The sequence below is a fragment of the Podarcis muralis genome, chromosome 1 (genome assembly GCF_964188315.1).
Source record: "Podarcis muralis chromosome 1, rPodMur119.hap1.1, whole genome shotgun sequence".
Classification (NCBI taxonomy): Eukaryota; Metazoa; Chordata; class Lepidosauria; order Squamata; family Lacertidae; genus Podarcis; species Podarcis muralis.
The window spans coordinates 46426168-46451969 of NC_135655.1; the positions used below are offsets into that span (position 1 = coordinate 46426168).

The 25802-nt window shown below is 40.2% G+C and overlaps 1 protein-coding gene across 1 annotated transcript in view; it reads right to left on the reverse strand.

Moving 5' to 3' along the window:
* Positions 1-25802, reverse strand: part of PCNX1 (pecanex 1) — a 79610-nt gene that overhangs the window by 27173 nt on the left and 26635 nt on the right. Inside the window, exons 7-12 of the mRNA XM_077919751.1 lie at positions 18877-19009; positions 12510-12694; positions 4700-4790; positions 2877-2934; positions 1529-1746; positions 173-326 (exon numbers count right to left, since the gene is read on the reverse strand). Of these exons, the coding sequence (XP_077775877.1) occupies positions 173-326; positions 1529-1746; positions 2877-2934; positions 4700-4790; positions 12510-12694; positions 18877-19009 (839 nt within the window). The remainder of the gene's footprint in view (positions 1-172; positions 327-1528; positions 1747-2876; positions 2935-4699; positions 4791-12509; positions 12695-18876; positions 19010-25802) is intronic.

Here is a 25802-nt window from a genome sequence, read left to right on the forward strand (position 1 = left end):
TTGGGCAAAACATGAAACTGTGGTTAGCAGGCTTCTTGGTTTGCTTGCAAAGGGACTGCATGCACACCCAACAAGGATCAGCCACAACTAGGCTTATTATTAACTCAAGATAGATTGTCCAAATGCTGGCAGAATATGTATATTTAAAATTGACAGTGGCAAAAGAAGTTACCTTGAGCAAGGAATACTGGCAACTGGCAATCACCAAGCAAAACTGGAAAACCCAGATATCCTTGAAGAAGCCTTCAATAAGAAGTACAGAACCCAAGAAAGCCACTTGGATAGCTAGGATGACAGCTAACACGTTTTCCAGGATCTCACGATTTCTATGGAAAAGGAAAAGTATGTGGTATTGGGAAGCTAAATTGGAAGAGAGGCTGCAGGAATTCAAGGAAACTAAAGAACATGACCTATGATAAAGGTAAAGGTAAAGGTACCCCTGCCCGTACGGGCCAGTCTTGACAGACTCTGGGGTTGTGCGCCCATCTCACTCAAGAGGCCGGGGGCCAGCGCTGTCCGGAGACACATCCGGGTCACGTGGCCAGCGTGACATCGCTGCTCTGGCGAGCCAGAGCCGCACACGGAAACGCCGTTTACCTTCCCGCTAGAAAGCGGTCCCTATTTATCTACTTGCACCCAGAGGTGCTTTCAAACTGCTAGGTTGGCAGGCGCAGGGACCGAGCAACGGGAGCGCACCCCGCCGCGGGGTTTCGAACCGCCGACCTTTCGATCGGCAAGCCCTAGGCACTGAGGCTTTTACCCACAGCGCCACCCGCGTCCCCCAATGACCTATGATACTGTATCTCAAAAGTCTGAGAATGCCTTAGCATGCAAATTTCAGGTGCTGAATCTATTGTGGTTTTATTGGAGTTCAAATGGTTGTTCAAACACATTCTATAGAATCAGTCAGAAAGGATAAAAATGTCACCCAGTCCTAGTCCCAACCGCAAGACAGATAAATCCATCCATTCTCATCCAAATCTACACTGCAGTATGTCTTGGGGGAAAATAAGGTTTCTGTAATGGTTCTGCAGAAGAAAAACGAGTGAAGGTACTCCAAGAAAAATAAGTCTGTAAAGCAGTATAGATACTCCAGGGTGGAGAAAGCAAACTGCTGAGCAGAATGATGGTGGCTTGCTGGATATCCCAATGCCCACTATACCATTAAAAGTGCATACCAGAGGGTAGCTTATCTGCACAACCCAGTGCTCTAAATTCTAGTGCTGCAGTACATCTTTCCTCCTGATAGGAGGGGACATGTTCAGGGTACCAGTGCATCATGCTTTCTTCCAGGGTCCTCCATTTAACTTCCCTCTCCCCAGTTTTCCACTGGACACTCGACACCTTGTTGTTACTGCTGTTCTTAGTTGGGCCCATTTTGGCCCCATTTCTAACAGTACCCACCACCTGATTTGAGTAATGCTTTGAACAGTGCATCAATCACTAGCATACGAACCAAGCAAAAGGAAACCTGATGCAAATAATTACTTGAACTACGTTAGAATAGCACATGCTCATGGGATCTCACCTATCAAACAAGGCTAGGAGAGTCAGTCTATCAAAATTGATGCCAATCCAGATCTTAGGCAGGATCCAAAAGCGATAATAGTGTTTGACTTTTTGGGCGGCTTCCTCTTGAGGTTGCAGATGGTCCTGCAGGTCAGGGCTTAGGTCAATGTCTTGATGCTCGAGGAGATCTGTATCTATGGTCAACAGCCTGTTCAGCCTGATCTGGGGTAGGGAGAGCTACAATAAAGTCAATAATAAGTTGCATTCACACTTCTTTAGCCTATAAACTATAGATCTTAAGGAACATAAAAGTGTCATGGGCCAAAGATCTGCTATGGGGAACTACCCCCTTGGTCTCATCTTCTTTGCAAATCTATATGGTTCAGGGAGAAGGGAAGGTGGGGAGGATGCAGTTTATCTCATTTCAGGAAGGCACACCTGATTAACAGTTGTTGAAGACTACATGCTCAACCCTGGGCATGGGTTTATGGTAGAGTTCCAACCTGTATCTGGATTGGCTGGTTTCTTCCAGGAAGCAAAAGCACTGACCCTTTATAAAACTTTATGGAACTGCAGGGATAGTGCACATGCAAACCACACCCTACCTCCACCTACAACAGTCTTCCACAAACTTGAGTCCCCAGATGTTGTTGGAACAACAACACCCATCTTCTGCAGAAGGGTTGGGGAACTGGATCCAGCCAGAAGGCAGAATTCAGAAGTGGTCAACCCTTCATGAGCCACTTTAACAATCACCTGAATTCATTTGGTTTTATTCTGTGAACTGCCCTGAGACCTCCAGGTATAGGGCAGTATATAAATTCAATTAATAATAATAATAGTGGCCTGAAAATCCCCACCAATAATCTGCAGCCAGCATTGCCAATGATAAGCAACAATGGGAATTGCAGATCCAGTAACATCCAACACACAAGGCTGAGTAGAAGGGCCCTTTCTTCTTTACAACTTCTATTACTCCAGGGTATTTCAAGCTGATATGGTAAAGATCTAGCAAGCTGAACCTAAAGTCTTCAAAGACCTTACAAATCATTAGCAGTGATAGTCTACAATCCATTCTGTATTGAGCAGGGCTTGGACACCACTTTCTTAGATCTAAGAGGTGGGCGGCACTGCATTTGTCTAATTAAACACACTTCAGGTCTCACATTATTAAAGTATTAACGTGGCTGCAATTCTCCAATTATTTGTAGCAGTGAAGGCATGGCATTGTCCAGCTGCTGACCACTTGAACCACTCGAATCCTGTGCTAAATTGACAGACAGAATACTTAATTGTATCTCAACAACTTAAGAGTGACATTTGATCATCTGCTTGCAATAAAATAAGGAGCAAATGCAAAAACTTACTAAATCATGTGGATAAAAACGAACTGAGGTAGAACTTGATACATGAGAATCCGTGTCACTATAATAACAAGAAGATTACTTTAGTTTGATACCACACACTGTTCTCCAGTTCAAGTCTCTTCTTTTGTTTAAGAGATTACTCTTTCTGTAGTTTGTAGGACATCAGTTAACCCAGTTTAAATCAACTTGCTACTGGAAAGGCAGTACTGTTTTCACCAAGGGAAAAAGAAACGATACACCTTCTTGATAGGACAATGCACCCTATTACCCAAACGTGCTGACATTAAGAAAAAAAGAGGCCTGTATAACGAGCATTTCTGTTTCTATTTTGTAACAAGCCATTAATTCTGCATTAATATCTTGATGGCTGGATATGGGGTTGCATTGCTGGGTTGAATACCTAGTCCTATCTGAGTGATTGCTAGCCCTTTTCAGGCAGAGGGTAATAAAGGTCCATGGCCAATGCTCCGGGGCCAAATGCCAAAGTGGGAGTGGCAGAAGCGGAAAAGTGGTCCTGGATAATAATAATAATAATAATAATAATAATAATAATAATAATAGGCATATTTGGGGTTTAGGGGTTACAAAAACTTTTTTGTATCACAGAATTACAGCAGGAGACCCATGAAAATAATCAGTAAATAAAAGGTGTTGCATGATTTCTAAATGGATAAATTGGGGGTGGGGCTTGTTGGGTCACAAAAAAGCTTTCAACATTAGGGTGTCACAGCAGAGGACCCATAGGAGCAGCTAAAACTAAAAATATATGTATTTGGAGAGCCAAAAAGAAAACTCCTGAAGACTGTGTGCCAGCTAGGGGTTGGCTACTCCTGCACCATAAAAACAATTCCACATCGAAAATACTTTGGTTTGCATGACTCTGCTATGCACTGCTATCTATGCAAAGCAATGGCAGAAAATGATGTGTTTCACTGCACTCTGTTTCTCTTTGATTTTGTAATAAACATATCTTTATTAGGTGGTTGGGTGGGTGTGGAATCTGCATGGCCCAAGGGACATTATGCCCCCAAAGCAGTCATTTACTCCAAGCACCATGACTCTTATTCAGCTTACTGCCTTTAAAAAAGGATATGAAATCCTGTCCAAGGATCTCGTGTACTCGTTTTGCTCTAAGATTGTTAGATTATTCTCTCTTTCTTTGAAAGGGAATCATGACCTAATTGGCAAAGCCTATCCAAAACCCTAGCTAGGGAAAACAGGATAGCTTCACCACCCTGTGGTGGTGGCAGCAGCTTAGAAATCATATGTAAATTCAAACATTTTGCACTCAAACAGAATAAAGCCATGCATCCAGACACAAAGTTAAGCAATAAAACATCCTAAAATGTAATTAACACTTTGACTGATTGTTCTGAAATACTGCCTAGTCTTCAAGGGTTGTGTGCAAAGGAAGTATGCAAAGTGCCTTGACCATTTTGTATCATCTGCCTTTCCAGATGCTGTGGGACTACAACTCCCTTGCTATCAGGAAACTCTCAGATATTGGCTGGGGTTGAGAAGAGATGTAGTCCAGCAACATCTGAATGGCAAAAAGTTCCCCACCACTGCACTATATAAACATGAGAATGAAGCTGGTTCTGGTTCTCAGTTCTTCATTCAACCTGCAACTTCCTTAGTCTCAATATAATGGGTATTCTTTGACAAAATATAAAATTACCAAAAGGTTCCCATGTACATCAAATCACAATTCTGAAAGTGTTCTGGCTTTTGCAAAAATACACAGATGCTTAAGAATCTTTCAGAATTGTTTGCATATTCAGCATTGCTGACTAAACCACAGATACTGGTTTTCAAAAACACACCAGATATTAGATGTTCTTCTTGCAGCAGGCTCAAAATTCACAAGCGACATATCGCAGCCCCCTGTCTCGTAGAGTGTAGAACTGAACTTACCTGTCAAAAAGAGAAAGTCAGGATAGGTTAAATATTGTAGCATATTTGTACACTGTAGTAACAAAAAATATATGCTATAGGTTACTTGTACACAATACAAATCTACGTAAGTATTTTATAGCTACATCCACACACTTCATAAACCGCTAACGGAGAACTTTACTTGATCAGGGACCATGAGACCAAATTGGTCACAACCAAGAATGCAGATTAACGTACATAAGCATAGAGTTACTTATGGACTTGTGTAACGCACACATCTTTCATTAGCATGTCCCTGGACTTTCTTTGAGCTAGGTTTTCATACCTAGCAGACACAGTCCAGAAACAGGAAAATAAATCAATCACTAAGTCATTGAAAAATTAACTATGATTTTTTCTTTAGACTATTGCATTCTATCATCTCTATCAGGGAAAGCTAAAGATGTTCAACCTATTTATTTTACGAGGTAAAATGACTACCATATCTTTCTATATAACTTGGCACAAGAATTATGATAATAATAGAGAGAATTTTCTCATGCATAATGCTAGAACTTGGGTTCATTCAAAGAAATTGATTGATAATATCTTCGGGACAGACAAAAGCAAGTACTGTATTTACTCGAATGTAATGCGCACCATTTTTGGCCAAATTACATCGCGAAAATTAGGGCGCACATTAGATTTGATGGTGAATTAGATTTGATTGCAAGCCTCAAAAACACTACTGACATAGCAAATCCTATTTTGGTTTCAAGGTTTTGAAAACTGAGATGCACACTTGATTTGATGGCACATTAGATTCATATAAATATAGGACTTCTTTGGGCAGCACATATTAATATATGGCATTCACAGCCACTTCAAGTTTTCAAAGTTCAAGAAAAATAGACCTTTTGTTGGAATTGAACAGATCCTTGATCAGATATTGCTAGGTCAAAACAAATATAAGACGGGACGACAAGTGGAATGATTTGAGGCTCCACACATGCCTCCATCTAAACAATGTTATTTATGTATGGAAATAGCAGAAGCCAGTTCTGCTCTGCTTTTATCCACAGACAATTTCCTTTCAAAATGCTAACTGCATTCTTAAACAGGGAATGGTGGATTCACACCACCAAATTTTGCCAGTTTCTTTTCCACACTTCCACAGGCCATAAAAACCAAAAGCAAGCAAACACCCACAGTCCCGTTTTCACTGATGACATCTCACCATCAGAATACATAGTGTGAACATTTTTTTTTCCTTTATCATGTGAGGTAGCTCTTGTGGAAGTACAAAAAAAATATATCTGGATTCAGTGGAACAACACTCCATTTAAGAATGCACATTTTCAGTCATTTGACAATGCATGCCCAATAACAAGCTGAGCCAGACTAATCACTTTGGGGAATTCAGGCTACTAAATCTGAAGCAAAAACCAACAGCAACCTTAATACTAGGTCCTACTGATTGTTGAGAATAAGTGTTAGAGATACGGCATACGGCAGTGATATGTGTACGCCACATGGACAGTATTTCCAGCTTGAACTCCCCTCCATGCTGCTCCCAACTTCACCACACACAGAACAGCCAATCTATAAACTTCGTAATTGTTGAGAGATTTTTATTTTAACATCTGTCTAACCAGGACTTGTTGAATGCTCCAGGCAGGGCTCCAAGTGCTGAATGCCCTAGATAATCCTTGGTACCTGTTCCCTATTGTCATTCATGACTCACTGACAAAATATAATGAGATAACCCTAAATCTAGAGTTGCAATAAATGTTAATACAAATGTACAAACGTAAATTTTAACTGAGAAAGTTTGGCTCCCTTCATCACTATTTTTAAAGCTGTAACTTTTTTAAAAATGTACACATGCATAGCAATGACAGGCCTTGGGGGCGTATCATGCTTTATTCCTCCCAAAGTATTTGAGAAGGGTCAAATGATTTTAAAAGAATGGGCTGAGTTGGTATAGGAGATGACTAGGGCATGTTTATAGAAAGACACATCACAATCTGGGTTCTTTCCACATACAAAAGCAATGTATGTTTTCATGAGCGAAGACTACTCCTGGATTATTTTGACACATAATGTTAGAAATCACAGTATGTGGACATACAGTACAGCAAACATGAACTCAACATTCCCATATAATAGCACATTTCCCCCTGCATACTTGTGTACACCTGTAACATCATATTAGTGGCAGCCTTATTTTGAAGGTCACAAAGGTCAAATATTTAGAAAGAAGAACTACCACCTGTTAAAGCAGAACACAATCTAGGAATGGAAAGCAAACAATAAAAATCTAAGAAATAGCTACCCTTTAAAGAGTGTGCATTTATTTCCAAGACTTGAATTAGTGTATATCCCCCATAATTTTCACTCATATATATATAAAAGTATGTGATAGAACTATCAGACACCAAGCTATTAAGAAGATGTGATCCCAGTGAAGTCCAGTCATATAATCTGGCATATATATATATATGTGCGTTTCACATTTTACATGTGAAAAGTTGTTTCTTAGATGCAGCTTTAACTCTTGGCAACCCTCTTACAAAAACATATTACAATTTTTCCTACACAGTTCAGTAAGCAAACAGTGCCCTGTCCATGCCTGCCGAACCAAAATGGAGAAGGGAACTTGATAATAAACACCATGTGAAAAATATCAAAGCCCCCCCCCCCCCCCATTACTTAAGGCAAAAGATGAATGAGATTTCTCCCAGTCCCTAGCAGCTAAGGCACTACGACACTGTCAGCATTTTGTGGGAGAGATTAAAGGACATATCAGTAAATTTAGGTTTTTGGAATTCAAGCGGATTAAAATGTTCTTTCTACCTACTGCAACAAATCCACTCTAAAAAAGAAACTGAATTTCTGCGGTTATGAATGTGACAGGAAAATGCATTGAGAAATCAATCAAACCAGAATGAATGTTCAACGAAGACTGAATATAATCTAACCTCCATGTGTACAAGCAAATCAGAATGAATGTGCAATAGATAGAGGGAGGCTTAATGAAAATGATACTCTCTGATTGTCCAAGGATAGTTCTGTCCTATAATTCAAATTGCCCCAGAAACAGTCCCCCCCTCACTCCAATCTAATTTTAAAATATAAATGGAGGATACCTTGCTTTTTCAGGCTTGACAACCTGGAATAATTTTCTTCTTCCTTTACCCTCAATCAGAATATATCAACATCATAAATTTGAGAGTATTTGGTAGTGTACCAATCCACAACTTAACAGAAGTTGATCACTATTGTTAAGTGCAATATCACTTCAATTCTAGCCATCATTCACTTTTCCCCAGCAAAGCTGATTTCAGCCACAGAGCATCCATGGGACTCTGGAATGAAGTCAGTGTTAAGCTGTTACACCCCAGTGTACTTGTGTCCCGCAAAGAGACGGTATATTAAATACTGAACTCTTAAAACACAGAATGCGCTAATTAATGGTAGGTGAATTACCGTTATTGCGGGAAGCGAAGTTACGGGGAACCAGGCAGAGGGCCTTCTCAGCAGTGGTGCCCTTCCTATGGGATGCTCTCCCATCAGATGCCAAGGAGATAAAGAACTACACAACTTTTAGAGGACATCTGAAGGCAGTCCTGTATCAGGATTTTAAATGTTTGACATTTTATTATTTTTTATATTTTGCTGGAAGCCACCCAGTGTGGCTGGGGAAGCCCAGCCAGAAGGGAGGGATATAAATAAAATTACTGTTATTTTTACTAGGTATTACAATAGCTACTTTGAGTTAACAAAGCAGGAACAGGGCTATCTGGATCCTCTGACCAAGCAGTTAGCATCCCTCTGTCTGCTTCCTTGTACTTCCAAGCAGCTCTGAGAACTGGTTCAAGGCAACAGACAACTGCCATACAGGTGCTATACGGTTAAGCTTTTAAGAAACATAGTCTCCTTGTCATCTGAATCCACCTTCACATATTACTGAATCTGGAGATGGAATCCTGTTTATAAGTCACAGTCCACAGGAAGATAAAATCAGTGGAGTAATGTAGGAGAAGAGAGACCGTCAAGTTGGGAGTTGCTGGCTCACCCTTGATCCTAAGGCAGGAACTATTATGAATAGGAAGTCCCTCATACTTGTCCAAGACCAAAATGGCAAATGAACAATAATCCTAACTGTGATCCAGAGAAGGCATAGTTCTTCAGGCAGAAAAACAAGAGACAACTTCCTCATCTCCCTCTTGCTTTCCTTTCCTCCCTCCTTCTTTCTCACTGGCCAGCTAAGGAAAGTGACCTGTCTTCACCAACGAATGGCCTTCAACATCATCTTCTCAACTGCAATTTCTTCTGTTTTGGCAGAACGCATCACTATGGTGCTGGCCTTCCTCACCACAGCAACAGGGAACCAGGGGAGGTGATGGGTGGACAACAGTCTAGCCAGCTCCACTGTCATTTCTTGTTCCAGTGTCCAACTGGTCATCTGCACTACCTGGCTGGGGAATTCTCCTCCAACATCTGAGATTCCAACATGCTCTCCCAGCCCAGAAAAATCATTCTGCAATGCAACAAAGGGTATATTGTGTTGTTTTATTGTGCCCTTGGTTACATGGGCTTCCTGGCTGCAATCTGCTTCACAGTGGTTTTCCTTGCAAGGAAGCTGCCTGGGTCCTTCAGTGAAGCCAAGCTGATCACCTTCAGCTTGCTGGTCTTCTGCAGTGTTTGGGTATCCTTTGTGCCCACCTACCTGAGCACAGAGATTAAGTACATGGTAGACGTTCAGGTCTTCACTATCTTGACCGGGGTCGGGCAAGGTTTACCTCGTCTGGGCCGGTTCACTCCAGCGGAGATCCCTCTGTGGGCCGGATTACAAGCACGTTCACGATTTCCGGCGTCTGTGCAGACGCCATTTCCGGTGCTGCAGAAACGAGTCCCCGTGCTGCGCTGGGTTAGCGCAGCGTGCAGGGACTCGCTGAGTGGGTGGCTCAGTTCGGGGGTAGCTCATGGGCCGGTTAGACAACCCCCATGGGCCGCTTGTGGCCCATGGGCCTTAGATTGCCAACCCCTGATCAGGACCTCCAGTGCTTGGCTCCTGGGCTCCCTAGTGCTACATTATTATTATTATTTTCCCTAGTGCTACATTATTGTGTTGAAGCCAGATCTGTTAACAAAGGAGCACCTGACAACAAAAACATAAGATGGTGGACTCTCCTTCAATTGAGGTTTTTAAGCAGAGGTAGGATGTGTCATGGAGCGACCATCTGTCATGGATGCTTTAGTTTGAGATTCCTGGACTGCAAGGCGTTGGACTAGATGACCCCTGGGATCCCTTCAAATTCTACAATTCTATGACGTATGAACAGGAAAGTAGATTCAGTCCTGCCAATGTCCCAAATATCCTTCACACCATACAACAATTAAAACTACAGTTTATGAGGTATGGCCTGGAAGCAGTGGTGCTAGCTGTACAGCATTCTCATTGGGAGCTAGGAACAGCAGTCACATCCGAATGCTTGTGGCCCCAGTCTTAGCACAAGACAGACCCTATACAAAGCATAACTTGATTCTGTAATATTCCAGCAGAACGGTAGATGGCACCTGATTATCTGGGCAAACCTTCTAAATAGTTTTTCTCACATTTCAGAAAGGGGTGGGGGAGAAAGAGGCTGACATTTCCCACTGGCAGACCCTCTTTTGTTTAAGGATTCTCAAAACAGGATTATGACAGGCTATCACTACAAGCTGATTCTAGCCTGAAAAACGCTAGGGTTGCCAAGCAATGTGGGAGAATTTCCAAGTCCAGCCAACAAGGGCCCCCTCCCTTAAACTCAGTTTTAGAAATATTACACAGGAAATAGCTTAGTTTTATTTTCCCAGAGTCTCAAGGACATCACATTTGAAAGGACCTTGTAAACTCATGGTCTGCTTTCAGCTTCCTCCAAAAGGACGGTGTAGGGGATATGGTATCTCATGGAAGAGACTCCTAGTAGGGGAAGTCTGCACTGAACCACACTTTTCAGACTGTGCTCCTTGAACCCTCCTGTTCTTTTCACCTATTGGACTAATTACAATCAGCATGACTTCCTGTATTGTTTGCTATCTGCTGAAAAACTCTGCACCTGGAAGTTCTCTGATGCTAATACAAAATGTAAGTGCTTGTTGCTTTTTGGTGGTGGAATTCACATGGGGGAATGAAGAAACTCAGAACATAGATTCAACATACCTACTCAGACAACACAAGAAATAAATTTTAAAAAGGAGAGCTGAATCCACAGGCAGAATCTCTATCAAAGAAAAAAGGAGTCAAACTTATTGGTCTGAAAACCTGATCTGAAGTGCCTCCACAAAACAAATTAATGCAATTTCTATTCAGAAGTAAATTTAATGGGACTTGCTCCTAGAAAAATGTGACTAAGACCTGTGGGGTTAGGAGTATAGCATATTGTAAGCTATTTAATATTATCTTAAGATTGTTGAAGTCTATAAGTTGTCGTTTTAGTGGAAAGGCTCTTCTTCCTACCCACTGAATCCTCAAGGTAGTCCCTTTCAAATAAAATATTCCTGTTTCACTACTATTCTCAATTAATCACAAAAAGACAACACCAAATTCCAGTGCTTTATTTTGCCACAGAATAAAGAGTTAACAGACCAGAAAAATGAGACATCTGGAATTCACCTACGTAAATGAAATACTAAAACTTCTCAAAAAGAAAATAATTTGTTTTTAAAGAACACACTATTAATTTTATGTGCATACTGTGAATGGGATAGGGGTGAAGGCTCATCCTGATTACTTGATGTGAGTCCTTTGACTTCAGATCAGAGATATCAATATAAACCCAGAATAAAATATTATTTTCATGATCTTTTTAAGATTGAAAGTGTTAACACTTGAATGAAATCCAGGAGTGCTTTTATATTTATGATGGGCTTGTGCAATTCCCTCATCCCTCACATAAATTAAAAAGGGAAAGCTGTCAAGCACTAAATGTTTTTCTACTTCTTAAAATATTAATAAGGTTCTGTATAAAAGATCTGACAATTTAGCAGTGATCAAATGCCACATTTTGTGCTCTGGTGCAAATGTAGAACAGTCCAACATGAAACATTTCTTTGCAACATTTGTCACTCCTATGACAAATTGCAAATGTGCATTCTTAACTCATAATCAGTTCATTAAAAATACTGGTCAAATTTTCACCATTTCAATGCTTCAGTTATTTAAACATAAGGGTGACATGAAACTCATGAGTTCTCAATCTTTATTGTTTCCCAAATGGAACATTTTCTACTACAAAGCTGAAATTTTGTGGTTATTTCTTGAAAAATAGTTTAACATGCCCATGCTGTTAAGAACAACTACAACTTACAGCTGTAGGTCTGAACACGACAGATTTTGAAATATATCACCTGCATTCTGGAAATTAACACTGAATACTTAATAATATATTCTTGCATGTGTATGACATACAGCTTCATGCCCAATTAAAGCCTTCAAAAGCACTGCATAAAGTTTAATAACAGAATCCTAAGGTACTGTGATGTGAGTACATAGTACTCAAGACAGCATTCAAGTCTAATTCAGAACAGCAATTCAGGTCCTGGCATAAATTTAATCTGCAAGTGTTCCAAAAAGAAAGGACCAGAAGCAATTTTGCTGTCACACGCCCTGAAAATTCAGAAATCAACAAAGCCAAGTCACAGTGCATTATAAGCCACAAATCTGCTGCATAAACACTTTGATTGCACCAAGGTTATAGAAGGCCTGCATACCAAGTTCATCCTGCAAACTGCTGCCGCCAACAGCAGATGCATTGTCATGTGATGCTTCTAAGTGGACACTCCCATTTCTCACCAGCAAGGAGGCACTAGCACTGAGCACTGCTGCCTGGGAATGGGGGCGGGACTGGACTTTGACTTGGGTTGTGGACTGCAGTCCTTGCTGAACATCTTGAAGGCTACGAAAGAACACGGATGGTGGGAGACATTACAGGGAAGAACACAGAAACAGCAGCTAGAAACCAAGTTAACACTTTTTTATGCTTAAAAAAGGTTAAACAAGTAGTATAACCACAGTGAATGAGTCAGTGTGCACCAAGAGCATGTTACGTGTCCAGGGAGTTAGGCTACTTAGTAAGTAAATTCATAAATAAATTTCAGCCATGTCACCACTCTCAATAGCCCCTCATGTCGTCCCGAGAGCTTTCAAAGCCCCACAGGGTCTTATCCTAAACAGTACTTGAGTGTGCAGAACTGTGCCAGAGGTATCAAGTGGTTACTTTAAAAAGTAACATTTGCTCTTCTTATGCTAACAAACTGCAAAGTTCACTCTTTCATGCAAGTTCAAAGTCAAACTCTTGAAAGATAAAATGATGATGATAATAATAATAAGCAATGGGCCTCGGTTTTGTAATGCAGTTGTTTTGCCGAATTATAAACAGGTTTAAAAAGTAGCCGTTTGTACACAACTATGCTGTATGCAATATTTCAATATATTTCATTTCAATGTTCATATGTTGACATATCGGAGGTGACGGAAAAGTTTTACACTTTGAGCATTTGAACAAATTGTGCGACTGAGGATTGCTGTGGAACTGATCATCTCTGTATTGCAGAAATTTGAAGCCCATCAAATAGATTTTACTTCTAATTTAAATCCCATTTTTACCATGGACTACTGGCAAAAAAAAAAAAATGAAAACAGCAATAACCTACCCCGCTGGGTAATTTGGGGGGACATTAAAATTAAATATTTCAAATTTTTTTAATGTTATGTTAATACCAGAAATGTATTCTAAGCAAATGCCATGGGAGACTATTGATTAAATACCTCCTTAAAATAGCACTTAAATTTAATTCTCTAAGAGAGAAGGACACAAGTCAGATTAGATTTTTCTGCTGCTAAATGTGTGGTTTTTGATTATATGACTTCGCAACAAGAACCCCCAGAAAGCAAAATAATAATAATGTGCTATTCCCCCAAAATCTTCGCTAACTTCTACTGTTGCAAAAAACGCTATAAATATTATTCTTTTAACTCACCTACAAGTTGAAGCTAAAGAACTATTACTGTTGTAAGTGAATAGCAGAGAAACTTTCAGTAAGGCCTGAGGAATCACAATAAATATAAAATACTATCAACAAACACTTGCAGGCGCATTACATTCACTTCAATTTTTCAAGGCAGTTGCACAGACAAATGCTGCCATGCCACATTCAGGCCAGTAAGAACAATGTTAGTCTGAATGGCCCAGAAAACATTAATGGTTGGTAATTTAGCAGCAGTTATATTTCTGTTTTCCCATTTGCATCTACTGATTAGTTTAGAAAATTAGCTGGGCTTAGGAAGCCTCTCAAAGGCTCCTATTAAATGACAGCCTTACCTAGGTGTAAATCTCTCTGAAATTATTGGGAATAAGACCTTATTTAAGCATATACAGTACCTCTAAGGACAGCTTTCATCAACCTGATGTCCTTTAGATGGTTTTGAATTCCCATCAGCCCAGGCAGCTTCTGTCAATGTGGTCCCTCAGTGCCTGTGTCTAGTATCCTGGGCCTAGTATCCCAGGATCTAGTGTCTAGTATCCCAGTCTCCAGTAGCCAGGAGGAAGTGGTTGCATCCAGGTCACTAGAGGTACATGTAAATGTTGTGAGAAAATAGGTCTAGCCTTGGAAAGTCAGGCAGCCAACCTCAGTAACTGTCCTTCTTAGAAACAGGTCAATTGATGAACTTCAGTAGATTCATCAATACGTTTCAGATTGCAAGTGCTGATAATATTTTTTTTGTTTGTTTAGTTTTGCGTTGGAATATGAAGTAATTCTTCACCAAAAAAGAAAATGCAAAGTGCCCCCCTTCAGGAGGAAGGGCAGTAAGTAAGTAAGTAAATGCATTTTTTTAGATTTTCTGGGGAAAAAACAAAAACTAAACAACCACAACTACTTCGCCATTGAAAAAAATGAGATTAATTCTACAACAGACTACAATTGGCTGAAGCAACTCTGACACTTGAAAGAAGCAGAAAGGATTATTACAATATTTTTATTGTCCTAACCTGGTAAAAATTTATTCCACATTTCTAAAGACTACAAAATGTTTAGGAATTAACTCTACACAGAACTGGAAAACTCCCAAACATTTATTAGGGTCTGGTATCTAAATTGTAGGCAGCAGAGTGAATAGGTGCCCTGAGATTCTTTCTGCCACTCTTAAAATATACTATTTCACTTCTCTGACAGGGTAAAAGATAAGCATGGGTTCACTTGCTGGAAGTGGTGGCAACTTTGGTTTCAAATGAGAAAGCATTGAGTTTGTTACTTAGGAACATCCTGATTTGTGAAAAGGGTATTAGAAGGAGGCATAATGAAAGTGCAAGGAAAGGACAATAACTTGCAAGAATAGTTAGCAAAAAGTCAGGAAAATAGTTATCTGCTATAATCAGAAAACTTGTATCACATATTTCTGCTGTCGGAGGTTATGTTCCCATTAACATTATTTCAATGAGACAAACTCAATGAGCTTTTTTCTTTCTTAAATGCAGTGGGAGCGAAGAGGACTCCACGTTCCTACTTCTGTATTACAACCTCATATTGTTCAAATATGGATTTGCCTCACTGTTTCCCAAGGTGGACCTTTTAAGACAGGTGACTAACCTGTGGCCTGCTCAGAAGTTGCTGAGCTGTAATTCCATCATCCTTGGCCCTTAGCCATGCAGGCTGGGGTTGATGGGAGCTGTGGTCCAACAACACCGAAGGACTACACATTAGCCACCTGCCATGCAGAGAGAGAAGGTATACCCTTCAAGAAAGCAGAAAAAGAACTACCAAGATTGCTGTTGTTGGATCCTTCTGTCTTGAGAGACAATGGATAATGTAGAACTTCAACAAGACAGAACTTCAACAAATGGGATTCACTCTGTTGAAGTTCCTAGCTTGTTAGTAAAACAACAATAGTATTAGTAGATGCAAGTTCATGTTTAATTCTCTATATAACCATGTGTGAACATTACAGAAGGCACATCAAGTAATTCACACTGTTTGCCTAAGGAACTCTTCTTTCCTTATAAAAGCTGCCACTGAAAGCATAATCTGGAGCATAAGCTACACAAATGGCTTCCCTAACAATTATGAACCCGTGTAAAGTAGCTCATAATGAATTTTGGCAATTTTAGTCATACTAGAAAAATCCTACAGTGGCAGATTTAAAGTTGCGTAAAGCTACTTCTCACAAATATATTCCCACACAGTTAGATGCAACACAATACATGTTCTTAGTGGTAATTACACCTCTAGTATGAATACACCTCAAGATGTCTCATGTTAAGACTCTGCTGCTCTTTTTTCCATTAAGCAAAAATGAAATATAGAAGATGAGCAATATGCCTAATTCTACACACTTTAGAAATCAATAATAAAAAAAAATATGATTTTCAGTAATTATTTTTACAGGGTTTAATGAGGTGAAGGTGTAAGGAGAGTGTTTTTTTAGTATTGCCAATACAGAGTTCATTTTTGTGTGCATCTGAAATGCTCACTAAATTATGATAGTTGAATACTACCCTACTTTATAGTATTACTCAGTGTACACCCACTGAAATTACAGTGGTGCCCTGCAAGACGAACGCCTCGCAAAACGAAACGGTTTTCCGTTTTGGAGGCGCTTCGCAAAACGAATTTCCCTATGGGCTTCCTTCGCAAGACGAAAGCCCATAGGGAAATCTCCGGGACAGCAGGGAAGCGCAGCGCGTCTTCCCCACTGTCCTTGGACCTCCTCCGAAGGCTGGCGGCGGGGCGGAGAGACCTCCTCCCGCCGCCAGCCTTCGTTTCTCCGCTATCCCGGACGGCTTTTGAAGGCAGGCGGGGGGGAGCAAAGACTTTCGCCCCCCACCGGCCTTCAGAAGAGGTCCAGGACCTCTTCTGAAGGCCGGCGGGGGGCAAAAGTCTTTGCTCCCCCCTGCCTGCCTTCCCGGGGACTTTTAAATCACCCCGGGACAGCGGAGAAGTCCTCCGCTGTCCCGGGGTTTTTTAAAATGCTGGCGGGCGGCAGCAGAGGCTTCACTGCCGCCCGCCAGCATTTTAAGATCGCCCCGGACAGCGGAGAAGTCCTCCGCTGTCCCGGGGTTTTTTAAAATGCTGGGGGTGGGAAGAAAAGCCCTTGTCCCCCCCCCCCCCAGCCTTCAGAAGAGGTCGGGGGACAGACTGTCCCCGGACCTGGTCTGAAGTCGGTTTCCATAGGAATGCATTGATTGATTTTCAATGCATTCCTATGGGAAACCGTGCTTCGCAAGACGAAAAACTCGCAAGAAGAAAAAACTTGTGGAACGAATTAATTTCGTCTTGCGAGGCACCACTGTATTCAACATGACTAACTTAGGTCTATTAATTTCAACAGGTCTACTCAGAGTAAAAATTTAACTGAATACCACCCATTGTCAGGCCTGTACAGTACATGTCTTGGGCCCAAGGCGTGAGTCTTGTTAGAATTTATAAACTCAAACAAAAAAGCAGCCAGTCCCTCACGGGGATCCCCAACCAGCTTAGCCCTCCGAGGCACGGGGCAAGTTTACCCACCTCCCACCTCCCACTGGCTGCATGGGCCGGCCCATAGTGTCAAGCTGATTGGTTTCTATGGTCATTCCAACAGATCATGGATAAATTATTGGCCTACACACTAACAAATTTTACAAGTCTGTCTGCTAGTTCCATTTAAAGAACCAGCACTATCCTGATGACATTGTCTATTATTTACCAGGAAATGTTAAGTAAGACATTTTAATTGAGTCTTGCCTCATGGAAACAAATAAATGTGAAACAGGTATCGTGTAACTGAGGCAAGTACTTTCTACTCCATAAAGGTTCAAAAATTAAGAATCCAGCAGCAACAAGCATGATGGCTGTGGAATATCAAATGCCTTCCTGGAGTTACCCAGTTTAGTTCCTCTCATTCAGAAAACTTCTAAGTGGGTTCGACTTCCTTGAATTCTAGCTTTACAAAATAATCATACCACAAAACAAGGGCCTTGTGCCAGCATTTGGTTTAGTGAACATATGCTTTGTTTCAGTCCTCTAAATTGTTTAAAGACAACCTGAGACAAAATAGGTTTGTAAATCTATGGGTGTGGTCCAGTCATAAAGCCAGAAGTCTGAAAGCTTTACGGATGGTGATGCAGACTGCTGTAAAAAACAAACAAACCCGACCGTTATGGTATGTATATATGTTTATATGTTCGCTCTGCACTTTACTCTGCAATTTCATTCCATAATATTTGTTATACTTTCATTCTGCTTAAAAATCTGATCCAAAGAATTCAAAGTATCTTTCCAGTCCTGTACCAGCACATTTATTTTTTCCTAAAACATCCTTCCTTTGGCATCCAGTAGCACACGGAATTCTTTATGAGTTTTCTTTATTACAGCAGTTCTTTAGAATCAGGTGTTTAATTGTAGACTTTTAAAACAGGTACAAATTTTAATTATCGTTTTTAATCTTTTAAGAGGAATTTGAGATATTTATCCTTTGGTATTTGAGTCTTGATTAAGTATGTTGGATTTGAAGCAGAAATCCTTGTGATCAATCAACCTGAATCAAGGATTTAAAACTGTGAATGGCTTGAGAGCACGTATCACATGTAAATGATTGAATAATTAGATTTGGATCATCCTATTGGTAATGTCCTCAGAAGTTATGCTAATAAGAATAGGAAAGACTTAGCCAGTTTTTGTTGGGGTTTTTTGCATAAAATTTGAACTCACCTACCTCACAGCTCTCGAAAGCTTTCAGATTCAGAAGTAGGCAGACAGATGGATCATTTAATGCAACTCAATGAAACATTGAAAGATTTGACAAACTTAAATGAAAGAGCTAGTTTTTAATGTCAGTTTGTTAGCATTTTAGCTGACCTCAAAGTCATTCACTGGCCTACTCATTTTGACGATAATGGGTTGGGGGAGAGAGACATGAACAGTGCAGTGTACACATGCACAATCCAAAAAGATCACAAATGCATGCCGTAACAGCTCGAAGATATTGGTTGGTTGGGAGAGGAAGGGAAGGCAAAACAAAGCAATTCTGCAACACCATTGGGAGTGGGAAGCAGTGATCAGCTGCATGCATGTTAGATACAGTGGAACACGGATACCATACCTTAGGGGTGAGCCGATGAGCAATGAAGGAGGGGTAGGGTTACTCCCTGCATTGTGACGGCGCCGTACTGCCTGACGCCTAAATGTGCTGCGCTCACGACGAACTGTGACCACCTCCTCACTGGCTTGTGCTGCTGCATCAAGACAGACCAAGTCAAATTGGAGCCCAGTCCAGTTATGTACAGAGCATCTCATGCTTTCCCCCACAAATTAACTTCCTGGCAGCAGAAGGAACAATTGTTCTGATTGTAGAGTTTGCTCACATAGAGTTTAAGTGTGGAATTGCCATTTAAAAACAAAACAAAACCCATCAATGCTGTTTTATGTCTGCCTTTTAAAATATAGCTTTATTTTAAATGCAAAAACAATCTATACTTATATATTAAATTGAACCCATGAACTTCTAAAACGCACAATATGCTTTTCTGTATTAGAAAGTTAACGACTCTGAAGGAAGGTGGAAAAAAACAACCTTAAATCCACCTTGGATTTAGGAACTAAATTTAATTATTCTTTGGACCTTGGCCTTAAGTCCTTTTGAGCACATACAGAAAGTCAAAAGAAAAATCAATTTTACAGTTGTCCCTTTGCCTCCAAGAAAATAAAATTCTGTAGTGCAAAAAGCATGTGTGCTGCATTAGCAAGATTTTACAGCATGGAGCACAAACACTCACTCCATTTAGTTCCAAAACAATATGCTTGAATTGTTTTAGCAACCAATTACAAACATACTTGCTCTAGAAATGTATAAATTATAAAATGGATAATTTTTGATCAACGATCTGAATTGTGTCTTTTCTTTTGATGATTTAACTCAATCCATCCTGGTTCCAATATGCTCAACCATGACACATAAGCTCCAAGGATCAGAGATTCCCTTCTGTTAAATCCTCCTGAATTTGTTTTGCAGGGAGATCAATCCAGCCTCCTTCCAATGGTGGGATGGATGACAGAAAATAAACTGTGCTTGGATCCTGGCAAGTCAAAGGCACTGTGGTTGAGTGGTTCCCATGTCCAAGGAATCAGTCAATTGCCTTCTCTGGATGGAGTTGCACTCCACTGAAAGGAACAAGTATATAGTCTAGGGTTGCTTCTCAATCCAGCTTTGCCACTGGAGGCCCAGGCAGCCTCTGCAGCTAGAAGAGCCTTTTACCATTGGTACAACAGGTATGGATGTTCCTGAACCTGTTAGAGCTTGACCACAATAGTTCAGCCATTAGTGACTTCAAGTTTGGATTGCTGCAATGTATTCTGTGTGGGATTTCCCTTGTGATTGATCCAGAAATTCAGAATACAGCAGCACGGTTGGTAACATGAGTGTGACCCTGCCAGCATATAACACCTCTGCTCAGAGACTTGCATAGGTTACAGATTTGCTACTGGGCCAAGTTCAAGGTGTTACTTTTAGCATATAAAGCTGTTAGCAGCTCAGGACCAGCTTACTTGCAAGATTGCCTTACCCCATATATGCCCACTCAGTCACTTCAGTCTGTAGAACTGACACTGTTACAGGTGCCGCTTAATATTCATTCCACACTTGTAAGAAACAGATATTTTAGTGCAGTGGCACTGAAATCTCTGTCTATTGACATCAAGCAGGCAACTTCACTGTACTCTTTTCAAAGCCTGCTAAAAACATGTTTGTTTAGGCAAGCCTATCCAGATCTGTAGATGTTGACGTGTTTTGATTTTAGTTTACTGTTGATTTTAATTACATATTTGATATTTTTTAAATGCCTGTTTTTAACTTCATATTATTGACAATGTTAAACATTCATAAATAAAACCTCTAAGTGGTTTGCAAAAAATCAAGTAAGCAGGCAGTTTACAAAGTTATCTACTGTTCTATAAACTGACATTTAACCATAACATTACATTAAAAACGGCAAATGAATATCAAAGCATTATGCAAGCAGGAACACACCCAATCCCATTTAACCATACATCACTCTTTTAAAGGAAGCCCATTTTTCTGGATAAAAGCCTGTGGCAAATCAGAGTCTAGGACAGGGGGTAGGGAAGTGTGCAAAAACAGGCCTAGTTCAACTGGTGCTAAATCACGGTTTAACATTATGTCTGAAGACACCATCAAGTTCTGCTGCAATCCTATTAATGAGTTCAGTCACCACTCAGTGCTGGAGAGCAGAATCCTCTCATGTAGCTCATCAGCTTTGAGATGGGACTTTATCTGATCAATTCATTAAGCACAGAACTTTTCAAGCACTGCCTATATAAAAGTGAAGCACAGGTTTACTGTTAGATCAAGATACAATTCATGTAAAGGCCTGCTGCTATAGTAGCTAGCTGTGCCACTGCTGGGACAAAAAATGGAAAATCTACCAGTCATCCAAAGAAATGCAGTGTCACTGTCAGAATAGTATTGAAGCTTCTCCAAGTTAGGTTCTGCATGTTCACTCTCCCACCTACTTCCACACAACAGCAAGCTTTCCACATAATTTTCAGAGGAGGAAGTGTATGCACTGTTTTACAAAACAATTGCTTGGTCCTTACATGCCCCTACCCACAAAATAAAATCTTAGATCACATGTGTCTCCACTGACTGACCTGCAAAAATCATGGATTTGGTGCTTTCAAGATCAACTGTGAAGCAAAAACATTGATTCCCTCCCACCCAAGGGATCTCTTCAAAACCACCATCAAATCATAGGTCATAACAGATGTCTTCTATGATTTGTTGGTGCATTTGTTGTCATCTAATGTAAAATATTCATGAAGATCTGAGCCTTAAATCCTTGTTGCAGTGGTGCTGTCATTTAGAATATTTACTGAGTATCTACCAGTGTAAGTTCTTTTAATATCTTTGGGGGGACCCCACGTAAATACATGCAAATTTAAGAGGATACATTTTAGTTCTAATGGAGCTCTATTTTACCCAGACCCCAGGAAAAGGCAGAATGTGTCTCTGTCTGTCTCCTGGGGGCAGCCAGAAAGGAAGATACCTGAGTGTGCCCATGGCCATCTCATAAAATTGCATGTGCATCTATAGGCCCAGAAAATTTGTGATCCCCTGCAATATTTGTTTTAGCTAATGCTATAATATAATAACTAAACCCTGGTTTTCTGTAACTATATAAAAAACCCAGTTTTTTCTTCAGTTATAATGAATTCTTAAATTCAAGCAAAATTTCTTGTATCTTTCTCCCACAGGTAGCAGAAACTTCCAACTACTCAGTTTTAAGAGAAAGCAACAGGATTTTTAAAAACCATGACAGAACTGAAACACTAATGTGTTTTTACAAAAGCTCCAACTAATGGAGGATAAATAGCCAAATTAAGTGTATAAGGAATTTCACTTCAAGATGTAAGAATTTAAAAAAAAAAAAATGACAGAGACAACATAGGAACATGATGTACTACACAAAGCAGGAATGGGGTATTTGTAAGTCTCTCAGATGATGTTGGATGCCAATCTCAGCAGCCCCAGCCGGTATGGCAAGTGATAAGAGATGACAAGGATTATAGTTCAACAACATCTGGAAGATCATAGATTTCCCACACCTGGCATAAAATATGCTGTATAGGAAGCTGCAAAATAGGATTTTTAATATACCTTTAGGTCATTCTGTTGGTGTTTTCCCCCTCAAGGATGGAATGAACCAGACTAGTTTTAATTCTGCATGATCTTGTTGTATCTTGCATACAAGACACATTCCTTAGATGGAAAACAACAAAGAATTGTGGAATTCTGTACATGACTCCTTAGTGCCAAAGCATGTTTTTGTGGCGGAGCAATATACAAGCAACATATTCTTGCCCCTCTGTATTATGGAGCCATTATTTCTAAACATCCCCATTGTACCTGCATAGAACCCTATATGCATTACTGATCAAGCTGTTCTTTGATACAAATCATAATGAATCCAAGGTGGCTATGGAACATTAAGAAAGGAATTACAAGTTCAAATAGTCCTTTTAATTATAAGTATTGGCATATTTTCCAGGCAGATACTTAACACATCAATTTGACAAAGCAAATGCATAGCCCAGTTAAAAGCTTTGTAGAGAAGCAGTGACAATCTTGCAGCTTCTGATATATTTATTATCAGTACACTCAGGCCTCATATCTATTAGCACAAATGTTTGTTTTAGTAACTCTCTTCAAGGATCAGTACTATCTTCTATAGCCTTTGTCCTAGAAAACTTCTCAAAGTTCTAGATAACAGCGGCTTACAGTTTCCACTTAGATTCTGTACCAAAGCAAAAGTATGAGAGATCATTACATCTGCTAGAGAAAAGGATGTAGCGGTTGTTAACAGAGATCCTCTCTAGCCTTCCCATTTAATCTGCTTGTGCACTGCTTTGTTCAGAATCACACTGCAAAATTGTAAGTCTCTGTAAAGTCCTTCTGTCCCTTGAACATGAAAGCACCCTCTATTCTTCTACATGAACTTTAGGCAGAAAACCATCAAAAGAAGTAGCATGTTCAAGGAAAGGCATACATCAAAGTAGCTGACAAAAAAGCCAGGTATGTCGGAACAGGATTCACAATTTATGGAAAATTTATGTTGGAACCAATTTATGTTGGAACAGGATTCACAATTTATGGAAAAGATGAAGCACATGAATGTGGCATTAGGAAAGCAAGTTGTAAACGGTCTAATTCCAGACAGTGAGGCTAGAAAAAAAATGAACACTGAAATATGAGGATTACCTTTGCTCTGTTTAGATTAAAGTATGGACATCTATGCAGAGTCACTGAAAGAATTAATTACAGCACTGGGCAGAGCTCTCATTAAGTCACAAACTGATTTCTATAAACCAGTGGCACCAATAGATGAGATTCCAGTAAGGATGCATAACCATTAAGGACACAGATTCAGGTAGGTAGCCGTGTTGGTCTGACGAAGTCGAAATATATATAAAAAATTGTCCAGTAGCACCTTAGAGACCAACTAAGTTTGTTCTTGGTATAAGCTTTTGTGTGCATGAACATACATAGTTAACATGGAGGGGAGACCTGCTGGAGATCAGGCACTGATGATGACTTTGAGGAAGTGCTGGCCCCCCAAAAAGTTATGTGCATGGAAATACAAAACAGCCTGACTTGCGTGGGACTGCAAACGAAACCAGTGCTTAGCACAAGCTCTCAGGGAGTTCATGGCCACTTCACTGCTGCCGGTTTGTTTTGCTGCTGCGCTGTGCTAAGCTGGGCTCATGGTTTAACTCTCTCCAGACTAACTGTGAACTGTAACCGAGGTTTGTTCTTTGTTTATAGCTTGTGGTTTGGGCTGGGAAAACTGAAACACAAGCCTGGGTTCAAATTACACGCTAAGTCAAGCTTAGCATGGCAACAGCAGCAAAATGACCAGGGGTACAGGAATAATCCTTGGTATCCTTTCAAGGCACAAGTGAAGAGAAGCAGAAGCAGAAGCAGAGAGAATTTAAAGCAAGTTTGGCAAAGAGGAAAGCTTAGGAGCCAAAACTTCTTTTCTAGGGCCCTCAAGATTATACTTCCCATACCCAACTTCTTGCAAGGTTTTTGTTTCCAGCCAACCAGGCGACAGAAGTGCAGAGAGCAATAATTTCATCTCACATCTTGACAAAGAATTCCCTTGTTAACTGGCAGAAATATTTTCTAGTTTGCTTTTAGCAGCTATGAGTGGTAGGGTGGTGTATCTAATGTTCGTCCAAGTAACCATTATTGATAAATAATCAATATGCCGCTTGAGGATGTATAAATTAATAATTAATAATTTGTTAATTTACTTCCACAACTAAAATTAACAACGATATCCAATTGATTTCAAAAGGATGTAGGTACACCACAAAGTATATCTGCAGTCTTGATTCTATCTTGTCCAATTATGAGACTCATCTTTCACAGATTCATAGCGAAGGTCTGACACCATTCCGAAGTTTTAAAACAGGCAATGAAATAGTTCCTCTCTGCTGCATGTAATGCCACTATCTGTAAACTACTCTTCTGTGCCAAGTTAAGTATGTTTAGCTGTCAAGAATAAGTACTATGTAAATCCCAATCATTAGTCAGTTATTACCCCTTGTAGGTCAGGGGAGGACAACTTGCGGCCCTAATTTCAAAAGCCTTCTGCAAGCTATCAGGTCAGAACTCTGACAAGACCAATCCATTCCTGCTCCAGCTACTCTCTGGGTAGTCACTTTTACCTCTGGCCCCAGTCACTTTCACCAAGTGGCCTCCAACAAATTACTCCAGAGAATATGTGGCGCTTCACAGAAAAAAAAGGTTGCCTAGTTGTTTACAATGAATATCCCAACTTTGTTTCTAGGTTATTGCATCACATTTGCCTGACATAGACATAAAGCACCCTATGGGCTCCTGCATAACTTGCACACCTCCTTTCTTTTCTGTTTTCACATATGAATTGCCCCTCCCTTTCACTTTTGGAGCTGCAGCTGGTTAGTACCACCTCTGTATCACAGTTAGCTCAGATCAGAGTTTTCAAGCCCATGTCTAATCATGATTAAAAGGGAAGGAGTACACGAGACAGAGATATTCTAACTGTGGTTAGATTAAGCAGTGTGCCGATCAGAGAAGTGAAGGTTGAACGCTTGCTAATCCAAATTCAAGTTAATCTCTTGCTGGCATTAGATGGGAAGCAATGAATAACCTGCCACAAAGGCATAATAAAGGCAAGAAGACAATCTTAGATGTAAATTAAGCATGCTTCTCACAATGCAAAGTTGTTTCATAAGATAAAATAAATTATTCTGCCCAATATGTTGCATTCAGGCTTAACTTTAAACACACTCCTACAAAATACCAAACATCTGCTATTTGGTAAATTAAGCAAAAAGTGAACAGTTCAACAAAAGTATTCTTACAGTTTCATTTATACATACCCATGTCTTGCAGGAACTCAATTGAAACAACCAAACAAAAGCACATGGGATTATTATTAAGCTCTCAGGAGATTCCCATAGGCAAGA